This window comes from Salvia hispanica, chromosome 6 (genome assembly GCF_023119035.1).
Source record: "Salvia hispanica cultivar TCC Black 2014 chromosome 6, UniMelb_Shisp_WGS_1.0, whole genome shotgun sequence".
Classification (NCBI taxonomy): Eukaryota; Viridiplantae; Streptophyta; class Magnoliopsida; order Lamiales; family Lamiaceae; genus Salvia; species Salvia hispanica.
This window is the reverse complement of record NC_062970.1, coordinates 6,111,392-6,138,294: the sequence shown is the minus strand read 5'-3', so window position 1 is coordinate 6,138,294 and position 26,903 is coordinate 6,111,392. Positions and strand designations below refer to the sequence as shown.

The following is a 26,903-nucleotide window of genomic DNA, read 5'->3' as shown; positions in this document are numbered from 1 at the left end:
CCTAGCTACTTAAATAGTTATAATTTTCTAATTTCCTAGGGCATGTAGCTAACATTTAGGTATGGAGATGTCATCTTTAGAATGGCAATAGGTTTGGTACAAAGCTATTAAACATTTTTCAGATTCAAATTTGTTTGAATGTATATCTACTTGTACACGTTCATATCCATAACTTTGCTATTCATATCCGTCTCGAATCCATAACAACTCATGACTTTGCTTAGGGGTGGGTAGGTAAGGTATACCTTACCGAAACCACCATACCGTATACCTTACCGTAAATACGGTATGCGAAAAAGTCATACCTTTACCTTACCAAAGTTTTCGGTATACCGAACTTCGGTATACCTTATATTCGGTATGACAAATTTCATGCCGATACCGTACCTCATTTTCGGTATACCGTACCGAAGTTCGGTATACCTTATTTTTGCGGTATACCTGACTTTCAACATCAATTAAAATAGAAAATTAGTGTTTTTAAAATATTATTTATAATTTATAATTTTAAAAATAAATTAAATATAATTTATTCATAATTATATTTATATTTCACAATAGATTTATAATTTAAAAATATATAAAATATATTTTATATACAATTGTGTTTATATTATTGTGGTATATACCTTAATTTACGGTATATACCGTAAACTAAGGTATATACCGAATTTCGGTATGCAGCGGTATACCGCGGTATTTGAAAATTCATATCGTTACCTTACCGCAATCTTTCGGTAAGGTATCATACCATACCGAAAGTCACGGTATACCAAAAAAACGGTATTTTCGATATTTTTTCGGTACGATAAGACCGATTTTTCGGTATTTCGGTATTTTTCCCCAGCCCTAACTTTGCTATCCATTTATTTCTCGAACCCAATGTAACCTTTAATTATTTACTTGAACCTATTTAAATTTACAATATCTAATAGTAATTAAATATACATTTATAGGCATGGGATTAATAACGAATCAATTTAACATGCAAACCCAAAGAAAATTTGTCGTTATAATAGAACATCAAAGATAATTTTTTTTCGTTTTTAGTTCATTTTAGGAAATTCAAATTTTATGAAAAAAAAGATAAGCACTCCGAAGGGATGTGATCAATTGCTAAGTTTCTTAAGTTGCTAACTTGCTAACTCATCGCAATGTATTAAAAATGTCAACACGATGACATTAAAATGTCAACACATAATTTTGTTGAATTTCAATATAATGTGTTGATATTATATGTTGATATTTTGATGTCACCGTGTTAACATTTTTAATACTCCCTCCGTCCGCCATTAGGAGTCCCGGTCACTTTTGCGCACTCATTTTATAAAAATGATAATAAATAGTTAGAGTAAAGAAATAGTAAAATAAGAGAGAAAATAATGTTATTAACACTCTTCTCAATATTATTCCCTCTCTTACTTTATCATTTTTCCACTTTAACTATTTATTACTCCCTCCGTCTCATTGAAGATGACCCACTTTCCTTTTTAGTTTGTCCCAACCAAGATGACCCATTACTTAAAATGGAAACACCTTTATCTCTACTTTATTCACTCTCTCTTACTTTACTCTTTCCTCTATGCAGACAAAATAAAGTTGCATAAAATCCCGTGCCGCCCAAGAAAGGGGTCATCTTCCTTGGGACGGAGGGAGTATGATATTTATAAAATGGGTGTGCAAAAGTGACCGGGACTCATAATGACGGACGGAGGGAATACACTGTATTAATAACTTAACAGAGTTAGCAACTTAAATAGTTAGCAATATAACGCACTCCGTACTTCTAATATATATTTTTCCCAATATTTAAGCATCTGCAAGGCCATTTCGAAATTTATAGGAATGTGGGGACGCACTTTACCTTTCCAAGCTGCACATATGCCAAATGTTTTTTCTACTAATATTTTTCTGTTATTTTGTGATAGTTTTAATTATTTTATTTATTAAATATATGTGTGTTTTTTAATTATTTTTGGTTGGGGGAGGGGTGTTAGAGATTTCGGAAAAAGAGATTCATTTCGCTGACCTCTCGAAATTAGGGATTAATTTCGCTGACCTTTTGTAATTTGGAATCGAGGCACGCGTATTTTTCAAAATAAGGGATTTCTGATTTTTTTCCCCTTTTTCTATTCTTTTTTAATATTATTTCCTTACAATCATTTATCAATTGTCTAGATTACCCCTCAATTATTTGACATGATTTCTACAAAATCATAGCTCCAGCCGTTTCTACAAAGAATTTGTCCAAACACAAACACACACAAACACACATATATATAGATTCTAACAAAATTTCAAATAGTTTTTATGTCAAAATTTTCAATTACGTTAAGTAAAGTGATTTCAAAACACCAATACATGACCGACAAACAAAAAATATGTATTGTGTATATATGTATATTGCATATATAGACGGATATGTATATTGCCTATACAAATAAAACATAAAATAGGTATGTGTATTTTGAAATCCTTACAGAATCACGGCTGTTTTGGGTTGAAAGACGGAAGAAGAGGGCGGAGGCGACGAACAGTGGAGGCGCCGTGAAGGAGGGTGGAGTAGGGCTGGAGTATGGTAAAGAGGCGACGAAAGGCGATGAAGAGCGGAGGCGCCGTGGAGGGGAGGGGAGAGGAGAAGGCTTGGGATAAAAGGCGGGTGGTTTGGGAGTGAAAACGGCTTTGATTTTTTAGAAATTAGTTAAAATAATTAAGGGACAATTTAGGTAATTGATAAATGGTTGGAGGAAATAATATTATAAAAGAATAGAAAAAAGATAAAAAAAATCAGAAATCCCTTATTTTGAAAAATACGCGTGCCTCGATCCCAAAATACGAAAGGTCAGCGAAATTAATCTTTAATTTCGAGAGGTCAGCGAAATTAATCATTTTTTCCGAAATCTCTCGGGGTGGAGGGAGTAATACCTAATGTTAATGCATTTGTTATCTTGCACTTGATTCGGAGTGAGATAATTCTTTTATACTATTGGCTCAAGGAATAATTAAGATATAAACATATAGTATTTCTTAATTTATGTAATATTTACTCCATCTCTTAATTAATGTGAATAATAGTAAGTGTATAAAATTATTAATTATTATTCTGATTTATCATGGATTAAATATTCTGTTCAGGTAATAGTTTTAATTAGTATTAACTATAAAATGCTTGAATATCTTGCATAAAATTGCATTATCTCACGAGTTCAAATTGGTCCGTTTAGTACTCTATTTATAATCTTGACTAGAAATGAATTTTAAGAAATGTAAGACAAGAAAGTAAATTAAGTAAATGAAAAGTAGTGAGGATCACCTAAGCTGTATCTTAATACATTTTTTACTCCACCTCTCACAAACATGATAGTGGATCCCACCATTATATTTTATGTTGGTGAGGAGTGGAGTAGGAAATATATTAGGATCCGGATTAGGTGATCCTTTCCGAATGAAAAGTAGATTTCACTATATGCTACTCCTTTCGTCCGTCATTACAAGTCTCATTTATGGATGACACGAATTTTAAGAAATATTAAGAAAAGTGGGTGGAAAAAAAGTTAGTGGAATAGGAGTCCCACTTGAATATATTAGTTTTGAATGAAATGTAGGTGGAATGAGTTAGTGGAATGTGAGACCATATTACCATTTATAGTAAAAGTGAATCAGGACTCCTATTTGCGGACGAACTAAAATGAAAAAAGGACTTCTGTTCAAGGACAGAGGGAGTACTTAGTTTATAATACTTCCTCCGTTGACAAACAAATAGTCTTATTCGTGGACGGCATAGATTTTAATAAAAATTGATAAAGTAAAAGAGATTTGAGAAAAAAGTAAATAAAGTAAGAGAGAAAAAAAGAAAAAGAAAAAGTAAGACACATTAGAGAAAGTATAAAAGAGAAGAAGAAAAAGTGTAAAGTATGTAAGAAAGTTTCCATTTTTGAAATAAGACATTTTTTGTGGATATTAAATAATGATAAAATCAGACTATTTTTCGTGAACGAATGGAGTAGAATGAATGTGTAAGAATTTAGTGTAATGTAAGGTTTCCTAAAAAGGAAATGAAAAATAAATGAGACTTTAATGGTTTCATGGATGGAAATGGTATAATAGTAAGGTTTGACTTTTGAGTAATAGTAATACTGTTGGAGAGTGGATATTAATAAATAGAGTAGTACTCCTATTGTATTAATGTAACTACAATATTTGTAGTAATAATTTCTAATGTTTGAGATAAGAGTGAGTTCGAAAATTCAAAAACAAAATCGAAGGCTGTAGGCTAATGGGCGCTTTAATAAATACTTTCTACGTTCTAAAAAAAATAGTTTTTTTTTTCTATGAAGTGTGTTGTACTAACAATATTTCAATTACTTTTTTATTTCTATATCTATATCATTTTACCAATTTCACATTAAAACTCGTGTTGTCTCCAAAATTCTTATTTGTTTGGGACAGAGGAAGTATTGAGATTTTGAATGCTTTAAAATATAAAATTAATTTATGATGGATCTTAACATGTTAAAAAACTTTATTTATGATTTGTAAAATTATTATGGAACATAAGAACCCTAAACCCTAAATATAATAACATCAATAGGGTTTTATAATATTATTTTTCTGAGACTCAGTTTATATTCCTTATGGTAACTTGATTTTCTGATTCAGATACTATCTTTTATTACTAGTAAAAATCTTCTCCGAGAAATAGTTGAACGAGCAACTCATGACCGCTAATAAATATCGGGACTTTGCAATACCTGATTATCACAATTTTATATTGGCTCGTTCCGTTTGCAGAAATATTTTATGATTATTTTTTTTACGTAATATATTTAGTTGACGAGATTGAATCTCACAAATAACCCACTAAAATAATTTTACAACTTATTCCTAGATGAATTATCATATGATAATTAGTCATAACAACCGAACATCACCTATATTTACTATAGAAGTTCGTGGAAAATTATTAGATTAATGTTAAAGAATAAAATAGTTTGATATTTACACAGATAAATTAGACAGTTTACTAGTAATTCATTTTAAACCAAGATACAATGGTGGTGTTGGTTTTAAACCATCAACAAATGCCTGGCTTTTGGAAAAATGCAGATGTACTACTTGCTGCTGCCTTGTTGCAATATTATAGTAAGAGAAGCTCCTTGTTCTAATGTTAATGTCATACTTCATTTATTTGTAATAGTTTTTAAAGACTAAAACAGATAAAACCTTATTTCAACTAACAGAAAGCAGACATTAGTTGTCAGAAGGCAGACGATTGTATGGAGCACTCCCAAATGCAGCAACATCACCAGGTCTATTTAATACAATCTGTCATTAATGAGAAATAACAAAACATAGGTCATTTATTTGTGACAGAAAAAATGTTTAAAAGAAAAGTTACCTGATAATCTCCGATAACACAATATTTAAATCCAGCAGCACAATAATCAAAATAGTATTCCCACGTCCGTATGAACTTGTCGTCAAATCCAAGACCATGAATTTTACTATCAATACACAAAATCCTTTAGCAACTTTAAAATAAGACTTTTCTGTTTAGGAGTGCAGATGTATCAAGTTTAATAACCTTCGGTTTTGGAGGAAGTTGCGACGCCAATTCCTGAGGGTGTGGTAATAATGATATCCTATTTCTTCTAGGTGCACGACGCTGCATAAAATCAATCCAACCAGACACGCGTCAATAAATAACAGACATTAAACACAGTATTTGTTAAGAATGCAAACATTGATCACCTAAGTCTGGATGCTGCAGCCATTGCCTGTACTACTCGGTTAAGTGAAGGTACACATCCACCATGGAATATGTATTCCGTGGCAAATCCATTCCTGCGCCTCCACTCTTCATATTTCTCATCAGCTACAGCTATGAACTGATGAAAAAATTCAGCTAGTTTTTTATAGTAGTTCACATTGGGTGAAGTGATAAAAACAAGCCTGTTGTTGACAACAAAACTCAAACACTAAGGTTTGATGGGAAACTAAGAATGGAAAAATTAGAGGTTACCTGAAGAACAAGAATACCATTGTCTGCTAATGAAGATTCACAACATTTAAAAAATTCTTCCATATAGTCATGCCCAACGTGTTCTATCATCCCACTGAAAAGCCAGCACGAGAATTGTATCATGCATATGTTTGTGTCATTACAGTAAAGCAGCAAATTAATTCAAGAGGTTGGGTTAGTTGGAAACATTAAATCAATGGACTCACCATGATATTATCCTATCATATCTGTAGTTCTTAGGCAATTGGCGGTAGTCACAAAGAAGAACTTCAATTTGATCCTAATAATAAAACTAATAACTTGAGAAATCACAAACATGGGAAATCTTTTCTTTACAATGTGTATAAAACAACTAAATAATATGTTATTACCTGTAAACCTACTTCCTTCACTATCGCTTCTATGTATTGCAGCTGACTTTCTGACAATGTAATGCCCGTATATTTGCATCCTGTTTTTTTCACTACTTCAACTGCTAAACTTCCCCATCCACACCCTATCTCTAGAATGTGATGATCTTTATTGATTCTTGCCTGTACTCGAAGGGGATTCAGCATATGAGAGTTACTATGTGAGATTGTGAGCCCCATCCACATTAAAAAAGGATTAGATTTATGTTACAAATTTATCATGTAAATTAGATGAATCTTACTCTGTATAGAACAGGAAGAATAAGTTTCCAGAGAAAGAAACATAGTTACAACTTTTATCTGTTCACTCTAAATTTCGCCTTCTAATGAGTATCTAAGTATTTAACCTTTCCCATAAAATCAAGTTCTTAAATACATCAAATTAATTACTAAATTTTAGCATCCCTAATGATCAATACAAGATTGAAGGAATGTGCCGGTGAATTTCACCTTTTCAATCAAAGTATGGACTTTCCGGAGCTGTGCATTCTTCAAATCTTCTAATGGATTCTGCAATGACAGTATAAAGTAACAATATGGTACAGACCATCAACAGATATATCTATTGAAAATTTGAAATCATTAGTATCACCTGAAATATTGCACAAGAATACGTCATTGTCTCATCCAAGAATAGAGAAAACAATTCATTGCTCTGCCAAAAGAAATAGAAAGAAACTGAATTACAATGAAACAATTGAAGTAGAAAGATATCACAATGTACTCGTTATGTAAAAAATTACTATGACTTTGATGTCACATGCACATCCACTAAGAATATTGCATACAAAGTCTAACAAATAAAAGAAATTAATAAAGATTTATATTCCTGTGCTAATATATAATTATTTATAACCCTTTTAAAGCATATGGCCACTTACTAGGTCATAATGGCGCGAGATGTTACGCCGTGCCTGGGTCAGTGTGTTCCTCCTGGAAACAAGGTTGATGATTTTTTTTGCATTTGCTGCTATAGATGTGTAAAGAAATGGTGTCCACCGTTTCCTAGAGATATCAACACAGTAAAATATATCATTGTATTACGTTCTATAAACCAGATCAACACACACACACACAGGGAAATACCTCTTGATTATATTTACCTATCCTTGTTTAACTCGGCATATGAATTCAGCTCTGCATTTCTTATAATCAGCTGCACAATACATGTCCCATAAATTAAATATTCAAATAATGATAGTTGAAGAGTTAAAAGTTACTCCATACTCCCACTGTCCATCAAATATAATCTCATTGGTGGACGACACGAGTTTTAATATGAAATTGGTAAAGTATGAGAGAAAAAGAGATAGAGTAGGTAAAGTATGAGAGAGAAAGAGAAAATGTAGAAAAAGTAGGAGAGAGAAAGATAAAAGAATAACAAATTGGAAGTAACTTTCCATTTTTAGTACTATGAGACTGATTTTGGTGGACGGGTGAAAATGGAAAGATTGAGACTATTTTTCGTGGACGAAGGAGTATTATTAATTTTGGATCCTTTTACTTACTAGAAGAAAGTTGAGAAGACCTTCATTTGCATCAACAAAAGAAATGTCACCATTAATGTAGGCATCGGCAAAACCTAAATCGGCCTCAGTTGCGACCTGTGAGAACAGTATATCCAGTTTGACAATAAATACTTACAAAATTAACTATTTTTTAGGGGTAATAACCTAATCTTACCTTCCAATAAAACTGGGGTTTGTGAACTCTCACAATGACCCTTAAATTGCTCTTTGTTCTTGTACCTTCAAATGTAAAGATTTTACCACCTTCTTCCAAAAAGCTGTTTCAACAGTAATTGTCAGTTGTATACTTGTATACATTCTCTTTAAGCAGATACCGCAGTACTATGTTATAATGTATACTAGAAGCTCACATTAGACATCCAGTAACAATAAAGCGCTGAAGGAACCTTGTAACGACAAAACAAGCCCCAGTTTCAAGACGAGATGGAACCATGCATGTGGGGTTGTTTGAATAAGTATAATGTTTTCTAAGCATGCTGTTTGCAGCAAGTATTCCTGCCTGTTAAGATCAATTCATGTTAACAGATAAAAATCTGTTTAGGAATAAAGTTGTACTTATGTTGCGATAAAATACCTTTACTCCATCCTCGGGGAAGCCATAGCCTGGAAACATAAAAGGTTATACCATAAAAGACCATAAGCCATCACACACAACTTAATGGATTGCTGAAAAAGCTTCTTAAGAATTTTTATGAACCTTGATAGGCTCCACAGAACCATAGTCCTCTCTTCCCTTGGATATTATTGAGATCTGACAAAGCCTTGCTAGCAGCAACTGATGGTATAGGATGGCTAGTTGATGACTTGAAAGATGTATCTTTAGGTGTATAAGGTGGATTTAGAGACGCAAAAATTGGAACTGCGGATTCACTAATATTCTGTACATCCATTGAGAAAAAAAAAATCTCCAAAAACTGGTTATCTAGCTACTGAAGTTGATAGAAAATCTTTTTAATGAATAAATCATAATGATTTAAAGTGCGAAACCTGGACATTGTTGAGCCAATACGTTATACAAGCATTGTCATTGCTATCTCCAAGAACATTCCTCGAACTCCATGCCCCTTGGACTTTTGGCATCAAATTTTCGTCACGGTGGAGGAAAATATCACTGTAATATGAGTTCAACAGTAGAAGTCAACTAATGACTTTAGAGATTAATCATAAGAAGAGTTCAACAGTAGAAGTCGACTACTGACTTTAGAGATTAATCATAAGAAAAATTATTATACTACCATCACAGGGAAAAGTTTCACAAGAAAAAGATTATCATAAAGGTAACCTGTAGGAATATTGAAAAGCACCAAGTATTCTTGATTCATCGTATGTCGCCTGTTTTCCTAAGATGTTTAGAGCATCTGGAGGATGTGCAGAAATTATGCACGCATCATATTCTTCTTCCAATCCATCCTTGTATTTAATAACACAACCTGCATCATTCTTTTGTTACACACTCATGTGCAAAATGTAAGCTCAAATTAATAGAATGATCAATATATTATTTATATTCAAGACTTCAAATAACAATAAGGTAATGAGAGAAAACAAGGACTAGTGTTTTGACGCATACTTACCCTTGTCATTGGTCAAAACCGAATATATTTCAGAACTGGTTTTCACTTGACAGCCTCTACTTTCCATCTCTTTCTTAATCTGGTAATAAATCATGTATTAAAATCTTATAATCGTCTATTTACATATAATATCTACGAACATGCCTTGTTCCTCAGGTGATATTTCTGGATTAAAGAATCCAAGAAACTCACTACCTACCCCATCGACATAACTTTGTGAAAGCCATTTTGGTGTAAGTCGTTTAGTGAGACCAAGAAGCTGCAGAAAAGAAAATCATAACAATCATTTTAATAGAAATATATTGTAATAATGCCACATTCACTAACAATTATAAATGTCTACCTCAAGAATGTCTTGATTGCACAAGAATGAAAGTGTTAAATAGGCAGAGAAGGTCATCACTGCAGAAGAGCATGACCAAATTGAAGCACAAATTGGAATCTGGAAACAAAAACACAATTTAAAGTCAGATCTTTGCTTGCATGACATGGAAAAGTATGATATTTTAATAGTCATACAAGGAAAGCTTTCTGGAATATCTCAGAGTAACCACGTGATTGGACAAAGCTCCCCAATGTTTCATTCCGGTCAATATCTGGATTGTTATTGAGCTCTTCAATATAACTGCAATTGGTGGAGACATTCATTGAGCAGAGACTTGAAAAGGGATTAACTCTAATACCAAAAGAGGCTTATGATAATACTTACAGAGAGGCGTTGTCTCTGAACTTAATGATTTCCTTAATCATTTTCCAAAACCATGGATTCAAGACATTCTTCTTCTGCGCAAAGATACTTGAGAGTCCATTTCGAGTACCCCATTCGAACCCTCGGCCTTCATCCAAGCTCACAGAGTATGAAGTGTCGGAGACCTCGGTATCAACTCCAACACTCTCAAATAATTCCATCACCTCCGGATACATAGCCTGTCCAATAAGCGAATTACAGGTAACACCCGCACACGCAATTTTGAAAGCATTAAAGAATGCTTTACTATCTTCACAATCTTCTATGAGTTCAACTCAACAGTGATGATAAACTTGCAGTTTTTGGATTCACACAAATGATACCATTTTGCCATCAAGGGCTAATATGGTCAGACAAAGTATTTAGTGGAGAAAACAAGTGTTTCCAGCTTACACCAAATCTTCCAACATCAATAGTCCTATAACAACTAAAGCCGCATGCAGTTGAAAATTGGAGAAAAGGAGAAGATGAAGAATCATAAGCACATTCCATGCCCAGACAGTAAAAAAACAAAAGTCGTTTTTTTAAAACTCCGGAAAGGCCGAATAGGAGAGGGTCAGTGTAAGCAAGGATTTCAGGAATATCAACAGTCAAGCATTTCGTCGAACAACAGATGGGCAAACATCCAGTGATTAGTTCTCCAGATCTGGTGCTTATTCCTAAATCATGCTCCATATAGATTATGGCATGTATAGATAGATGTTTGCAGTTGATGATTTCAATTCAATAATATGACCAGTCCCTTTTTTCCCATATTCATGCTATATAGCCTACGGGCTACGGCGCTATTTTTGTAACACTTCATAACAGTTCGTTGATGCTATTGCTACATTGTTAGCCTACTTTATCTAGTCAATAGGAGTATATAAATATAAATAAGGGTAATTTGGCGAAAATAGCATAAATGTTTGGTTACATTTTTATCAAAAAGTGTATAACATGAAACCGAAAATCATTTTCTGCAAACTAACAAAAGTTAATAATTTTAGTATATATAAATATAGAATGCGCAATCCTCTAATTATTAAAATTATAATTATTATGTAAATGATGGGGACGTGTTATATTATTGCCAACTCACTTTTAAATTTCTAATTATAACTAAATGATAGGCTTTGGATCATTAAATCAAGATACAAGATAAGCAATCAATTAAGGGTATTAATGTGATTAACAAAAAAGTTAGTTATAACTAACTTTTAAAAAATATCTCAAAACTTTAAATGATTATAATTATCCCAATTTATATTTTTTTTACACCAAATATATCAAATTAAAGATAATTTTATAAGGATTCTAACGAGACCTCACTTGCATATATTCCGTTGTCAAAATTTGAAAAAAATTATTGAATTTTCGTAAATATCAACTAGCAGTTTAATGTCAATATAGCTACCATAATATATCAATATAATACATATACAATGTCAATGTTAAATTGTGTTGACATATTCAATGAATCATATTAATATGTTTAGTACACTATATTGACAATTTGAGTGAAAACCTTAATTTTGATAGTTTTCTTATCTTTTCAAATTTAATTAATAATAAAATGAAATTACACATGAGAATTTATGGACCACTAGATCTCTATAAATCTAATGGTTATAAATTAGTTGTAGTTAGCAATTAAAAATATAGTTAACAATTGATCACACCCCGTAATTAATGATAATTGTTATAAATTACAGTATTTATTATTGTAGGGGAGTGTTATATTGTTAACTCATATTCAAATTAAGGGCTTAGATCATTAATCCCTAAATGTCAATACGATCAACGAAAAACGTCAATAAAACCATAGGATTAATTCCAAAAACTATTAATAGGGGTTTTAATGTCAATTAACTACATGTTTACTTATAACTAACTTTTAAAAGAAATTCCAAAACTTTAAATTCATATAACATATATCAAATTAAACATAATTTCATAAGGATTCCAATGATATCCTACATGCATATGTTCCGACGTCAAAATTTGAAAAAAAATTTAAAATTTTTTAATTTTTTCGTACATCAGAAATGTCAACATATTATATACAATATGTCAATATAATACATGTAGAATGTCAATATACGCAATGGGTTAACATTCTTAAAGCATTGTGTTGACATTCTCAAAGCATTGTGTTAATATTTTCGAAACACTATATTGACATTTTCATCCAAAACCCTAATTTGGAGTTTTTTAAAATCTTTTTTATTTTATTAATAAAAACAAAAATTACACGTGGAAATTGTAGACCACACGTTTTCTAAAATCTCATGGCCTCAAATTAGTTGTAGTTAGCAATTAAATGATGAGTTCGGAATTGATCACTCCCCTATTATTGTAATTATAAATTATTTATTGAATATTTGATTTCCTTCTATTATTTGATACTATTCATCTCATTTATAATTTATTATAAAATCAGTACTATTTTTAAAAAATATCTATTCCTTAAATATTCACTAACTTTTCTCAATCTATTTTTTTATAATTTTTAAAATTGGTGTGAACTGTGAACTAAAATATCCGATTCTTTGTTTTACTAATGTAAATTTTTCTTTGATAATTGAATTGAAATTTAGTTTAAACGTAAAACAAACACAAAATGTTGTCGTGCACGAGCTATTGTAAATACTAGTTCTATCCACAAAATAATTATAGCAATAATTATCGACACGTAATATTTGATTTTAAGGTTAACTAGTTGACATGAATATAACTTTAAGGCGTGGAATAAATAATTTTCTCTCCTCACGGAAAAATTAAAAAGAGTAATTTGAGTTTTAGAAAGCCAGAGAATTTGGTACCCGAGCAAAAATAGCAAAACCAATATCAAGACGAATGCCATCAATCGTAGCGGTCTTGGCTTGGCCGCCTAAGCTCGTCTCCTTCTCATGTACCACCACCTCCAGCCCTTCCTTCGCCAAAACATACGCAGCCGCCAGCCCGCTTACGCCGCCGCCTATGACCGCCACTCTCATCATCTTTGACATTGATCTATATACTATATTACTCCTAGTTCACTCAAAAGATATTTATCAGTGGAATTGAAAAAAGAAATGTCATTTTTTAAGGAAATTGCTACATGCATTAGGAACAAGTTAATTTTGCGCCAAATAATACTTTTTTTCAACGTAGTATGTAATGTTTACCTCGTAGTGAAGTTGTATGGTGAGAATAGAACAAAAGTATTGTAATATTAATATTGGAAGATTTGACAACTCCTTACATAATTGTGTCGATTACTTCAGATTTATAATATGCACAATATTAAGGTCTAGCTATTTAATTAGCTATAATTTCCCATGACAGCTAAATTTTTACTTTTTAGGTATATGTTTGTATCACGGCCAAACTCATGGTCTTCGACATTGATTTATAGTACTACATACTAATGTAGTATTATTTTCACATTTATTAGTGGATTTGTAAAAAAAACTATAAATGCGTTGGTTAAAGGAAATTGCTATATATGTTATGAACAAATTCTTAGTGCCAAATCAGAATTTTGCCAAGTACATATAATGTTTACCTTATAATCAAGTTGTATGATGAGATTGATATAAATATTATTGCAACGTTGGAAGATTTCACCACCTCCTTATATATAGTTGTGTCGAATGTATTCATATTTCAACAATATATACATAATTAAGGTGTCTAGCTACTTAATTAGCTAAATATAATTTCCGGGGACATGTAGCTAACATTTAGATTCAACAAATTAATTAAAAATAGAGTACATGATACACTAAGTTAAAGTTAATACATCCTCTCGATCTCGATGATACCAATATATAGTAAATATCGATTTTCATATTTTATACCATACTTGGTAGTTGGTACAAGTAAATATAAGGTGTGGCCAACCTATATATGTTACTTATTGCTATCTCATCTATGCACATCAATAGAACGGCAATAGGTTTGGTATCCACCTATTATTATTAATTGACACTTATATAAGTGTCAATTAATTATATCCTTGAACCTATTTAGATTTATATGCATAAGTATCTAAATAATCAAACAGAGTTATTACCATATGTTGCATTTTCTCTGCTTCTTAAAAGCTACTGTACTTTATTATTTTGCACAGGAAATTTTTAACAAGTTTCTTGTTGTTTAAGCTCGGGTCAGACACATTTTTTTAGAATAAACCCGACTCAGTGAAAAGTTCAACAACATACAATTTGAGCTCGAGTTCGATAAAAAAAATTTATGCAACTAGTATTTATTTTTATTGTTAAAACTCAAAATCATAATCAAAACTTAAATTGATAAATAAATTTCTTAATAGCTCGTGCAAAAAGTCGCGCCAGTAATAAATTGAATAAAAAACTTTCAAATGTACTCTAAAAGATGATTTGGTGGTTCCTTTATAATGGAGAAATTTATAATACATCCAATATGGGATAAATTGTACATGAGAGATAGAAAAGTTTTCCCCAAATTTATTTTTTGAAGTTAATTTTATCTACCTTTTCAATTCACTATTTTTAACAAATTAATGTTCCAGTAAAAAGTAATACTATGAGGATTTGATCCACGCATAATGATTTTTATTAGTAGTTTATAATAATATAAGCTAGTATTTCATTAAAAAGGATAATTATCATTTGAATTACATTTATTTTACTCATGGTGAATCCTAAACAATAAATTAGTTATTAATCGGATATTCGTGTATATTTGTTGCCCGAATGGTACTACTACCTTCGTTTCTATTATTCTTAATAGAAGCGTTTTATTTTCTGTACTCGTTTTGAAAAAATAATACTCACTTCGTTCCATTTTAGGAGTCTCATTAGAGTTCGACGCAAGTTTTAAAAAATGTAAAGGAAAGTTGGTAAAAAAATAGTGAAATGTGAGTCTACTTTTATATACTCCATCTGTCCCATTAGAAATGAAACGTTTTCCTTTTTGGTTTGTCCCATTAAAAATAAAACGTTTCTAAAAATGGAAACAATACTCTCTCTACTTTTTCTTTTCTCTTACTTTACTTTCTCTTCATTAACTCACAAAATAACACTACCTAAAATATCGTGCCGAAAAGCAAATGTTGCATATTTAATGGGACGGATGGAGTATTAATTTTATAATAAAATATGAGTGGAAAAAAAAGTTAAAAGAATGTGAGGCCTATTACCATTTATGGAATATTCCACCCGGGACTCCTAAAGCGGGACACCCAAAAATTGTAAACGAGACTCTTAAAGTGGGAGAGATGGAATAATAAATAGTTAAAGTGGAGAAACAGTGAATTAGGAAAGAGAATAATGTAGAGAATACCCTTACTTTACTTTTGAGCATATGGTACTAGGTATTATTGGAGCGGAAGTTTCAATCCTTGAATCTTAGACTTCAATATTCAATTTTCGCATCTAGGAGTGTTTTTGAGGGTGTAGGAGGTGTTTTTACTTTACTTTTGAGCATATGGTACTAGGTATTATTGGAATGGAAGTTTCAATCCTTGAATCTTAGACTTCAATCTTCAATTTTCGCATCCAAGAGTGTTCTTGAGGGTGTAGGAGGTGTTTTTGGGCGGCTTGGAGTGAACTTTATAAACCCTATGCGTTTTTCTTCTTATTCCCCACAAAAAATCGCATTTTAAGCATAAAAAATCGGGCCCGTCGCGTTTGAGCCGTCCGGGTCAACAATGGGATTGGAAATGACCACCCGGGTGAAAGTTTCTGTTTTTCTCACGCTTTGTGGAAGTCACCCGTCTGGGTCAAAGTTACGGGGCCAAAATGACCCGTCCAGGTGGTATTTTTTGGACAACGCAATGTTCGTATAACGGCCATAACTTCTTTTAGAGACGAAGAGAATGATATGCATTAGGGGCTGATTGGACTTTAAAATCACCAGCAGAATTGCTTCGAACTAAGGCTGTTGCACATCCACATATTATGTACCTTTTTCTAATCTTTTTTCTATCATATTTCAATAAACATATCAAAATACTAAAATATAGAAATGTAGCCATAAAAACAAAGACAAAATATAATCAAAATCATCTAAAGACGACTCTCTAAAATCATGCAAAATCCAAGTATGTCAGGATGACTAATAGAACTGGCACATTTATACTGATATCATAAAGTTACAGTTTAACTGCAGTAAATGAAGAAAAAGGAGTACATTCTTTAGACAAAAATTCTCGTGCATCACCCCTAATAAAATACAACTAGAGTTCATCGATCCACAGTTAGAGTTTATATTTCATAACTGGGATCTATTATTTTAACAAAATGTAACATTATTCCAAAGAACAACATGAGAACTCAGTTGACAGAAGGCAGAAGATTGTATGGAACACTCCCAAATGCAGCCACATCACCAGGCCGAGTGAATACAATCTGCCATTAACGAGAAATAACAACACATCATTTACAAGATTATTCTGTCATTAATACTATGTTTACTTTGGTTTGGAGTATTACAAATATAACAATGTCATCTATTCATCATATACAAGATTATTCTGTCATTAATACTATGTTTTCTAGGTTTTGGTGCCTGAAATGCTTGTCCAAATAGCCAATTTTCACTTTTTAGAATATTACAAATATAAAATATAACAATGTGATTATATCATCCTTCATTCTGTCAACAATAAAACTATTCCGTTTCATCAGTAAAACTGTTCAGTCTTAGTGGCAGGAAAAACTAGGAGTGTTATTTAAGTGCAGAAAAAAAGAAACCATTTAAACATCGTGTTAAATTGCAAATTCGAGTGACTATATGAATTAAGTACTACCTGATAATTCCCAACAATGCAATATTTGAATCCGGCTGCAGCATAGTCAAAATAGTATTCCCACGTTCGTATGAACTTCTCATCAAACCCGAGAGCCAGAATTTGACTAACATGAGAGATAAGTTTCATAATTTCAAAATATCATAAAGAATTCCAAATCGTGCAAATAATATGATAATATTAGCGGGCCAGGCAGGTTTGAAACATTTAGAAAACGACTCCACCTTGTGATCTGTAGCAATTTAGACACACTTAATATTTCTTGGTGAAATTTATCAGTGGAACAATGTTGTTTCAATGCTGAAACAGTTGGCCTTGTCAAAAATCATACATATCAATAGTTTGCGTGATTATTGTACAGATTTAAAGGTGGTGATTTGTTTGACGACTAACCACAATTTTCCACTTTAAAGGCGAAATTATGTTATCTATCAATATGGTTTAATTCCTATTTTAATGTGAGTTTGTGTACCTCTGGTTTTTGATGAAGTTGTGGCGCCAAACCCTGAGGGTCTCATAGTAATGAGTTCCTATTTCTTCTAGGTTCACCACACTGCACAAAATTACTTTATTAAAATGGTGTAGCTCTGATTTACCTAAGAAATATATCTATGGAGAACCATAATGTCACCTGAGTCTGGATGATGCAGCCATTGCAGATATTACTCCGTTAAGAGAAGGCAGACATCCACCATGGAATATGTATTCCTGACCAAATCCATAGCTGCGTCTCCATTCGTCATATTTCTCATCAGCCACTGCAGTGAACTAAAGAAAACTCTAGCAGTTTTAAAGCTTAGAATCCACATCCTAACATCATGAGCAACAAAACTGAAAATATAGAAAGTTATCTTGATCACCAAAATGTATGAATTACCTGAAGAATAAGAATACCGTTTTTATCCAAATAAGATTCGCAGCATTTAAAAAAGTCGTCCATGAATTCATGACCAACGTGTTCTATCATCTCACTGAAAATTTAGCATGAGAAAAAAAAACATACATAATCAAATTAACTTAATTTAAATGGTTGATATGATTCTAGATATGACAACAGAGAGGCTCACCATCCTATTATCCTATCATATTTGTAGTTGTTAGGCAGTTTGCGGTAGTCACACAGAAGAAATTCAATTTGGTCCTAATATCGAAATCTTAAAACTTGAGAATGACAAATCACATAACAGTGTAAGAAGACATTTACCATGCAACAAAATTTCCTTATCATACACATACCTGTAGGCCTGCTTCAGCTGCTTTCGATTGCGCATATTGCAGCTGATTTTGGGACAAGGTAATGCCAGTATATTTACATCCTGTTTTTCTGACAACTTCAAGTGCAAAAGTTCCCCAACCACATCCAATCTCGAGAATGTGGTGATTTTTATTGATTCTTGCCTGTTAAAGATAATTTAGTGTACGAGTTATTATTAGTGCATTGAGGAAGAAATGTATGAATGAATGAATGAATGAAGCTCACCTTTTCAATCAAGATATGGATTTTCCAGAGCTGTGCATTCTTCAAGTCCTCATCTGGATTCTTTAAAGACAAGAAAATATTTTATTGTATTGTACTCCATAGATACAAGGCCTATCAACAAACCTACTGAAATTGTTAGCACTACCTGGTATATTGCGCAAGAGTACATCATTGTTTCATCCATGAAAAGAGAAAAGAACTCATTACTCTGCACAAAAATAAAACACGAAATATGATAAATACTATAAATCAATAACTAGCTATATAATTATGCGAGCCTACTTCAAAACCTAAATATGTAGAACAAAGTAATGTTAGTATTAGACAAAATAGAAGAGCTGTTATATACATCTGAAAATAAATGAACATTACATTCTATCACATCTTATGTATTACCATAGATTAATCATGCATATGTCTGAACCACTTACTAGGTCATAATGCTGCGAGATGTTATTGCGGGCCTGAGATAGGGTGTTCTTCCTGGAAACACGCTTGAAGAAATTTTTTCCAGAAGCCATTACAGAAGTGTGAGAGAAATTTGTCCACCATCCCCTAAAGATACCAGCAAAGTAATATTCTCATGATTTTCATTTGCCAACTAGATGACATCAAGATAAAGTTGATACTTGATAAACACATACTATAATTTGAATTTTTGTTGATTTATACTACCTTCCTTTGTTCAGGTTTGAGGTATAATAATTAAGTTCTGTATTTGCAACAGTGAGCTGAAAAATACAAGTTGAAAAAAGTATATTTTCAGATAAATAAAAGCCGCAGAGTAAAAATTCACCGAAAGTAATACATATATTTTAGATCCACTATCATACGAGAAGAAAGTTTAGAAGTCCTTCATTTGTGTCATGAAAGTAAATGTCACCATCAATATAGGCATCAGCAAAACCTAAATCAGACCCTGTTGCAACCTGTAAGAATAATATTTAGTTTGATCCACAAGTACCGACCCAGAAATTTACAATTTAGGTGCAATAAACTAATTTTACCTTCCAATAGAATTGGGGTTTGCGAACTCTCAAAATGACTTTTAAAGGGCTCTTTTTTCTTGTACCTTCAAAGGTGAGGATTTCACCTCCTTCTTCAATCAAACTGTTATAGGAAAGCCAAAGGTGCAGAATAAACAGCTAAGGATCATAATCTAAGATTAAGCATTGGAAACATCATGATGCATTGTGAAATCACTAGGAGCTCACATTAGACATCCAGTAGCAATAAAGCGTTGAAAAAACCTAGTAACAAGAATACGAGCCCCACTTTCTAAAAAGGACGGAATCATGCGCGTGGGATTTTGTGGAATAGTATAATGTTTTCGAATCAAGCCATTTGCAGCAAGTATGCCTGCCTGCCGAGATCAAATCATGTTAACAGAATGAAAACTGCCCCAATAAAGCAGGAAATTTTAGTGACAAAATAGTACGATACCTTTATTCCATCTTCAGGTAAGCCATAACCTTGAAGTCAAAAGTTTGCAATCCCAACGATAATCATTAAGTCATCAATGACACATATTAATAGAACATAATTGGACTGCCTAAAATGCTTCTAAGGATTTTGAGTGCACCTTGGTATGCTCCGCAGAACCATAGTCCCCTCTTTCCTTGGATAAGATTGAGCTCATACAAAGCTCTGAATGCAGTAACTGAAGGTACTGGGAGGCTAGTTGACCACTTACACAAAGTCTTTTTAGGTGTTTGAGGTGGATTTAGAGTCAAGAGAAATGGAACCCCAGATTCACTAATATTCTGTGTGTCAATAGAAAACAGGAACCACAGTAAAATGATTGTTTTTTTTTCTTCAATGGTGCAACATTCCAAGGAATAACTTTCATTTTGTCCGGATTAATGCAAATTTATGACAAAGCCAGAAACTGTTTCTTGTTACAGACCTGGAGATTGTTCATCCAATATGTTATAAAAGTTGTGCCATTAGTAGTTTCCAGAAAGTTCCTCGATCCCCATGCTGCTCGGACTTTGGGCATTAAATATTCATCGTGATGAAGGAAAGCATCACTGTCGTAAAGTTGAAGAATTCAAGTAGATTCATGATTATAAAGAACCATTAGCTTATTTCCCAAAATACTTAGACAGCTGATAGAATCCATTTCTAAGGCATTATTTCCATAAGATAAGATAAAGGCCTGAGAGTGAATCTCTGCAACTGCATAAATGCTCTTTTCTTCTCAAGAAATATATTCAGCCATGCTTTTATGTCATGAAAAGTTAATATCCTTTGCTACCAGAGACGAATGTTTTGCAGAAGATAGACAAGAGATGTTTGTTGACAGTAAAAAGAGAAAAGAAACCTGGAGGCATATTGAAAAGCACCGAGTATTCTTAGTTCATCATATGTCACATGTTTTCCTAAGATCTTCAGAGTATCAGGAGCATGTGTAGCAAAAATGCATCCATCATATGCTTCTTCCAAGCCATCTTTACATGTAACAGCCCAGCCTGATGATTTTTTTTGCCCAAGCTCAAAATGTAAAGCTCATATTTATAGAATAATTAGTATAGCAATTTTCCAAATTGACATTAAGATCATTACATTATATAAATAAATCAACTTAATTTTTAATTTGTTTTATTATTGTATACTGAATCTGGTTTGGACCTTTATTCAGCCGTGATATATATTTTGACATGTCTGTTTGAGAAAAATTTGGAACATAAAGTATGATAATCACAGAATTCGCTTTATAAGGTTGTATTTAGAAGTTAGAACATGAATAATATTTTCATATTATCAATATGTTATTATTTATCTGCTAACAAAAATAGAAAAAGAAAACAAGCAAAGAGTTGTGTTTTGACACACTCACCCCTGTCATTGGTATAAATTGAACATATTTCAGAACTGGTCTTCACTTGACAGCCTCTACTTTCCAGCTCTATTTTAATCTACTTATAAATCATCAAGTAAAATCTTATAAGTCTATTTAAGAGAAGTGGAAAACACTTAAGGGTGTGTTATCATTGATTGTAAATTTATCATGGAAAAATGTGTGGAGAGAAAAACTTTTCCCTTTAAATCCATTCTTTCTTTACCGTATGTTCCTGTAAAAAAAGAATTTCACCTTTTCACATTCCTCATTTTCACTGCATCACACCACTAACTCAAGATAACATCAGGGTGAAAATGTGGACAGTAAGGGTTGTTTTTTATTTTTTTATAGCAAATGATGGAAAAGAAAAGAAGGATTTAAAGGGAGAGAATTTTCATCTCTCATTTTCTCATGATAAATTTTCAACCAAACAGAACACACCATAATGAATATAGCAAACTCACTGCCTACCCCATCCACGTAGCTTTGTGAAAGCCATCTCGTGGTAAGCCGTTTAGTGACGCCAAGAAGCTGTAGAAAAGAAAATCATTTTAAACATTTTAAAAGAAAGATATGGTAATGATGACACATTTACTAATGAATGTAAACATCTACCTCCAGAATGTCGTAATTGCGCAAGAATGAAAGTGTCAAATAGGCAGAGAAGTTAATCACTTGCGAAGAGCATGACCAAATAGAAGCACAAATTGGAATCTGCCAAAAAAACATGTCAGTCAGATATTTGCTTGCATGACATGGCAATTAAGTATGAATTTTCAACAGTCTTACAAGAAAAGCTATCTGAAATAACTCAGAGTAGCCATGTGATTGGACAAAGTGCCCCAGTGTTTCATTCCGGTCAATATCTGGATTGTTATCAATCTCTTCAATGTAACTGTAGTTGGTGGAGAAGAAGATCAGCCTTAAGTCTGAGACTAATAAATGTGATGAATTACAACCAAAAGAGGCTCGTTCTTATGATATAGTAGTAACATACAGAGAGGCGTCGTTTCTGAACTTAATGATCTCCCTTATCATTTTCCAGAACCAAGGGTTGAAGACATTCTTTTTTTGAGCAAACAAGCCTGACAGTCCATTTCCAGTCCCCCATCCGAATCTTCGGCCATCATCCAAGCTGACAGAGTATGAAATGTCAGAGGCCTCAGTATCAACTCCAACACTCTCAAGTAGTTCCATCACCTCCGGATACATAGCCTGCCCAATGAGTGAATCGCAGGTAACACTTGCATACATCTTTTTAAAAACACTGAAACAATCATGTGCTGTCTTCATAGTCTTCAATCATTTGAATTATACTCAACAGTGAAGAGAAAGTTAATTTTTAGTTCTTGGATCGATAAACGCATATAGGGAGAAATGGATGTGTTCTGCCATACATGCATAATGCTTACATGCTAATTCTTCAGTCAGAGTGTTTAATGGAGAAAACAATCGTTTCCAATTTCCACTGTATCTCCAAACATCTATCATTCCAATAGCCTCATAACAACAACGAGGAAGAAAGATGAAGAAGCATCAGCGTAATTAAGGGATGTATAGGGAAAGCTGAGTTGGAGAGGACAGAGAATACGAACGGTGAGACATTTGATCGAACATTTGGAGGGCTGTGGCGCAACACCACATAAATACCCAATGCTAGTTGTGGAGGATGATTGGTGATCATGATCATAGCTCGATGTAGTTGGCCGCACAAAAAAGGAAGAATTTTGGTTTGTCATGTTAGTGCATTGGTGGAAAAGGGTTTTATATTTTGGGGCAATTGAATGCAAAAACTGCGGCGGGAATTGTTTCATGATACAACAACATTAAAATTTGGAGTCCTAAAATGAAATTGTAATAAAATGTTTTTTACTACCTCAAATTGTTAATTAGCTATATATCTTTAATCTTTCCTTCAATTTTTATTTTCACCATTTTCTGTTTTATTTTATTTTTCTATTTATTTAATTTTTTTGGTATTTCTTTAAAATAAATATTGTGGATTGTAATAAGATTTTTTTTTTAGTGAACTGCAAAAATCATATCCGGACAATATAGGATTCATATTTACGGTACTTCGCGAAAATATATTGCATCCAAGGTGTCCGGACCATACTTTTATTTCATTTGAGGTATTTTTCCAACTATTTATTTTTTTTATTTTTTTTATTTTGCCGTTTTCAGACTCAATGAAACTATTGACCTTTTTCTTTTTAGCAGCCACTTGGTGATTGCATGCTGTAATTGAACATCTTCTTTTCTTACTGTTCTTTCTCTTTCTTTATTAACATTTCTGGAGAAAGCGCGACTATATCTCCTTCTCTTATTTCATTTACAATTTTAATTTTACACATTTTCGATTTATTTTCATTTTACACAATTACTTTATTTTTTCGTAGATAGAAGGCACAATACACTGATAAAGTGATAAAAATGAAATGTCAACTGTGCCCTTGAGACTGGAAAGGGCAAATTAGGAAAGAAAATGTGAAAAAGTAGCTCGAATGAATTAGAATTTATTGTAGATACCTCAGATGCAATTTATTTTCACGAAATACCACAAATATGCATCTTACATTGTCATGGGACAATTTTTACCGTTCACTATTTTTTTAAATATTAACATGTTTATTTTATTTTTTATATTTTTCAATTAATTTAAAACTTTCAAAAAGTTGGGTTTTTCCCACGAACTTTAAAATTGGCAAATAATATCACGAACTTTACCCCGAGTTTGTTTTTTTCCCACAAATGAAAAAATTCCCACAAATAATATTACGATACGGATTTTTTTTCGTAATTTTTCGACAATAATTTTGAGAGCTTCAAGTTTTTCAATCTTTGAAGATAGTTTTTCGCGAAGCACACCCTCCAAAATTGTTTTTCAATCTATTAAAATAACATGATTTTTTTTCATTCGTGGAAAAAAAACAAACCCGGGTAAAGTTCATGATATTATTTGCCAATTTTAAAGTTCGTGGGAAAAACCCAACTTTTTAAAAATTTTGTGATATTAGATGCCAATATCCCATAAATAAATTATACTCCCTCCGTCCCACATAATTTTACCCAGTATTCCATTTTGGGTCGTCCCACATAATTTTACCCATTTCACTTATACCATTTTTTGTAGTGGATCACATATTCCACTAACTCATTTCTACTCACATTTTATTATAAAACTAATACTTTAAAAGTAAGACCCATATCCCACCAACTTTTTCAACTCACTTTCCATTAGATTTCTTAAAATCCGTGTCGGGTCAAAGTGTCACAAATTATGTGGGCCGGAGGAAGTAAGTATGTATACCACAACCAACGGCCTCCCCTTGATTTCTCCACCATTATTTGATCCTGTAATTTGTACTAACGTGAATAATTTATAACCTATGTTCATAATTATCAGTAGTCATGTTTTCATTTTGGATCATTCATATTTTATTTTTGACAAATTTCTCAAATAAATCAGGTCTGTAGTATCTTTCTCTATTAATAATATTTCAAATATTTTTCTTCATTATCCACTAGTAAAATTATTGATAGTGGACTTGGGTATAGTAATAGTAATATGAATAGGCCAAATAAGTTCATACCCGATCAAGCATCATAAAACGTAGATCAAGAGGGGTGCCATGAATGAGAGCAGTCTTGGCATGGCCGCCTAAGCTATTCTCCTTCTCATACACCACCACCTCCACCCCTTCTTTTGCTAAAACATATGCGGCTGCCAGCCCACTTACGCCGCCGCCTATCACCGCCACTCTCCTCATCTTCGACATCGATCGATCTGTAGAACAAAAGGAGATGAAATTGCTAATAGATTTACAAAATACAATACGTGGAGAGAGAATTCACTCAAAGTGGTGGAGAACTTAATTTCTATACTGAGAGCTTAATCTTTTCTCTAAAACATATTTATAGACTCACTGTGTTGCTTCCCTCATCTTGACCGACTTTAGTACATACGTAGCAAAACAAAAGATGAGGTTTTGTTCCTCTTTTCAAGAAACATACAATGATTATTACATCACAAATTCAAAATAATTTTTTTTTTCTTTCTTCTTGCTTCTAGAAAATTGATAGATGGCATGCACTTAGTTGGCTCCGACTCTTGGCATGACAATGTTGATTCTTTCTTTTTTTTTTTGCATATTTGAGTTTAGCTCACACGATCAATATGAATTTCAAATAAATTAAAAGCAATACTGTGGAATGTGGATCAGCCAATTTACAATGCACTGTGCTTACATTGTTGTATGGCGAGATCAGTGCATGCAGTATTGGACGACTTCATCACCTCTCTCTATATAGTTTCACTGAATATATTCATGGTTCATTAATATGCTTAATTAATTCATACTAGTATATATAGCTAACTATGACTATTTTTATGTTCTAAATGGTCCATCTGCATATCCATATGGCGGCTTAATGCCCTTATAGCACATCACCTCTCTATATATAGTTTCCTGAAATGTTTATCCCATATTTTTGACATGTTCAGTACAGTTGATAAGCCGAGATAGATGATTTTATTTGGGTTAGTTATGTTTGGACCAAAAATAAAATTGTTCATCTTGGAAGCCCAATAAAATTTCACTGTTCTTGTTCGATAAACAAGGAAATCATGAACTCGATCCAGTCAGAAGAACTCGGGATGCAACGTCAACCAACGAATTAAGAAGCTTTATCCTCCTCGCATAGCAACCACCTTCACCTGGTGCCACCACTCTCTGTCCGAACGGGAGGATGGTTGACTGGTTGTGGTAGTGATGGAGCCATGATTTTGACTCTAGTAGGCCCAAATCACCATTAACAGTTGTAGAATATTTAACCGATCACCGTGACAATTATGAGATTATTTTTTTTGTTGGCGTATAGTGATTATCGTTAAAAGTGATGTTAACGTTGATGAACCACACTAAAATTCAATTAGATGATAGAGAAATGAATCAATGCGAAATGCACTTTCACAAAAAATAAGGGACGAGCAACAATAGAATAGATATTTGTGAGTGTGTGAAAAAAAAACTAATTCAAACTAAAACTAAATTAAAGTAACATGGAAAAAAAATAAGAAGAAGCGCATGATTTTTGTTGAGTAAGACAATTGGGGATAAGGAAGTAAAACAGAAAATAATTAAAAATAACTAAGCTAAACTAAATTAAAGTGAATTAAAAAACTATACTATAAATTAACGTAAACTAAAACTGAATTAAACTAAAATAGAAAATGAAATTAAGAAGATATAAGAAGCACATGTTATTTTGGAGTATATCACTTCTTATATTTATTTTTCAAATTTTCTTTTATTTTTTGTCTTATGTATTTATCTTAGACCATCATATATATAACATTTTCGTTTTAAAACAGCACTGCTATATATTTCTAAAACCATTTTCATACTTCCTTCAAAACTCTCCTAAATAAATCACTGAACAAGTAAATTTAACAACTAATTAATTACGACATAAGTACAAAGAATGTAGTATTTGAACTTAAGAACGTGAGTTCCTTCAGTAAATTGATTCCACCATAGA

At 32.4% G+C, this 26,903-nt stretch overlaps 2 protein-coding genes across 7 annotated transcripts; both read right to left on the bottom strand.

Annotated features, from left to right (window-relative positions):
* Nucleotides 1–5,143: 5,143 nt before the first annotated feature.
* LOC125191903 lies at nt 5,144–13,494 on the bottom strand. The gene is made up of 25 exons (XM_048089335.1): nt 13,433–13,494; nt 13,088–13,295; nt 10,245–10,462; nt 10,055–10,160; nt 9,879–9,977; nt 9,735–9,794; nt 9,536–9,614; nt 9,244–9,391; nt 8,949–9,072; nt 8,659–8,839; nt 8,536–8,564; nt 8,312–8,460; nt 8,116–8,218; nt 7,941–8,036; nt 7,536–7,588; nt 7,314–7,437; nt 7,025–7,087; nt 6,883–6,942; nt 6,394–6,555; nt 6,229–6,302; nt 6,023–6,116; nt 5,752–5,888; nt 5,585–5,665; nt 5,399–5,504; nt 5,144–5,325 (listed from the first exon to the last, which is right to left on the bottom strand). Exons 2-25 carry the CDS (start codon nt 13,271–13,273, stop codon nt 5,251–5,253), a joined length of 2,607 nt encoding a protein of 868 aa, XP_047945292.1. The 5' UTR covers nt 13,274–13,295; nt 13,433–13,494; the 3' UTR covers nt 5,144–5,250.
* A 2,843-nt stretch (nt 13,495–16,337) lies between these two features.
* On the bottom strand, nt 16,338–25,628 carry LOC125191902. Of its 6 annotated transcripts, none has more exons than XM_048089331.1 (25): nt 25,611–25,628; nt 24,956–25,149; nt 22,360–22,577; nt 22,152–22,257; nt 21,978–22,076; nt 21,834–21,893; nt 21,360–21,438; nt 20,844–20,991; nt 20,427–20,550; nt 20,103–20,283; nt 19,964–19,992; nt 19,735–19,883; nt 19,528–19,630; nt 19,354–19,449; nt 19,196–19,251; nt 18,952–19,075; nt 18,666–18,728; nt 18,521–18,580; nt 18,277–18,438; nt 18,108–18,181; nt 17,918–18,011; nt 17,672–17,808; nt 17,513–17,593; nt 17,041–17,146; nt 16,338–16,639 (listed from the first exon to the last, which is right to left on the bottom strand). In XM_048089331.1, the coding sequence occupies exons 2-25, from the start codon at nt 25,139–25,141 to the stop codon at nt 16,565–16,567; spliced, it is 2,610 nt and encodes an 869-aa protein (XP_047945288.1). In that variant the 5' UTR covers nt 25,142–25,149; nt 25,611–25,628; the 3' UTR covers nt 16,338–16,564. The 6 variants fall into 6 exon arrangements, with proteins under 6 accessions (XP_047945288.1, XP_047945287.1, XP_047945286.1 ...); XM_048089330.1 differs by lacking the exon at nt 25,611–25,628 and adding an exon at nt 25,290–25,307; XM_048089329.1 differs by lacking the exon at nt 25,611–25,628 and adding an exon at nt 25,218–25,233.
* Between the last annotated feature and the right edge of the window lie 1,275 nt (nt 25,629–26,903).

Bases quoted from the DNA above. Each gene is read 5' to 3' on its own strand.
- LOC125191903 (XM_048089335.1), bottom strand. From the start codon at position 13,273: ATGTCAAAGATGATGAGAGTGGCGGTCATAGGCGGCGGCGTAAGCGGG. The intron at 9,073-9,243 runs GTTACCTTTATG...CTCATATTACAG, and splicing joins GCTTTTCAATATTCCTACAG to TGATATTTTCCTCCACCGTG. The intron at 5,666-5,751 runs GTGATCAATGTT...GATTTTATGCAG, and splicing joins GCTGCAGCATCCAGACTTAG to CGTCGTGCACCTAGAAGAAA.
- LOC125191902 (XM_048089331.1), bottom strand. From the start codon at position 25,141: ATGTCGAAGATGAGGAGAGTGGCGGTGATAGGCGGCGGCGTAAGTGGG. The intron at 20,992-21,359 runs GTGAGTGTGTCA...AAAAATCATCAG, and splicing joins AATTTATACCAATGACAGGG to GCTGGGCTGTTACATGTAAA. The intron at 18,581-18,665 runs GTAGTGCTAACA...TTGTCTTTAAAG, and splicing joins ACTCTTGCGCAATATACCAG to AATCCAGATGAGGACTTGAA.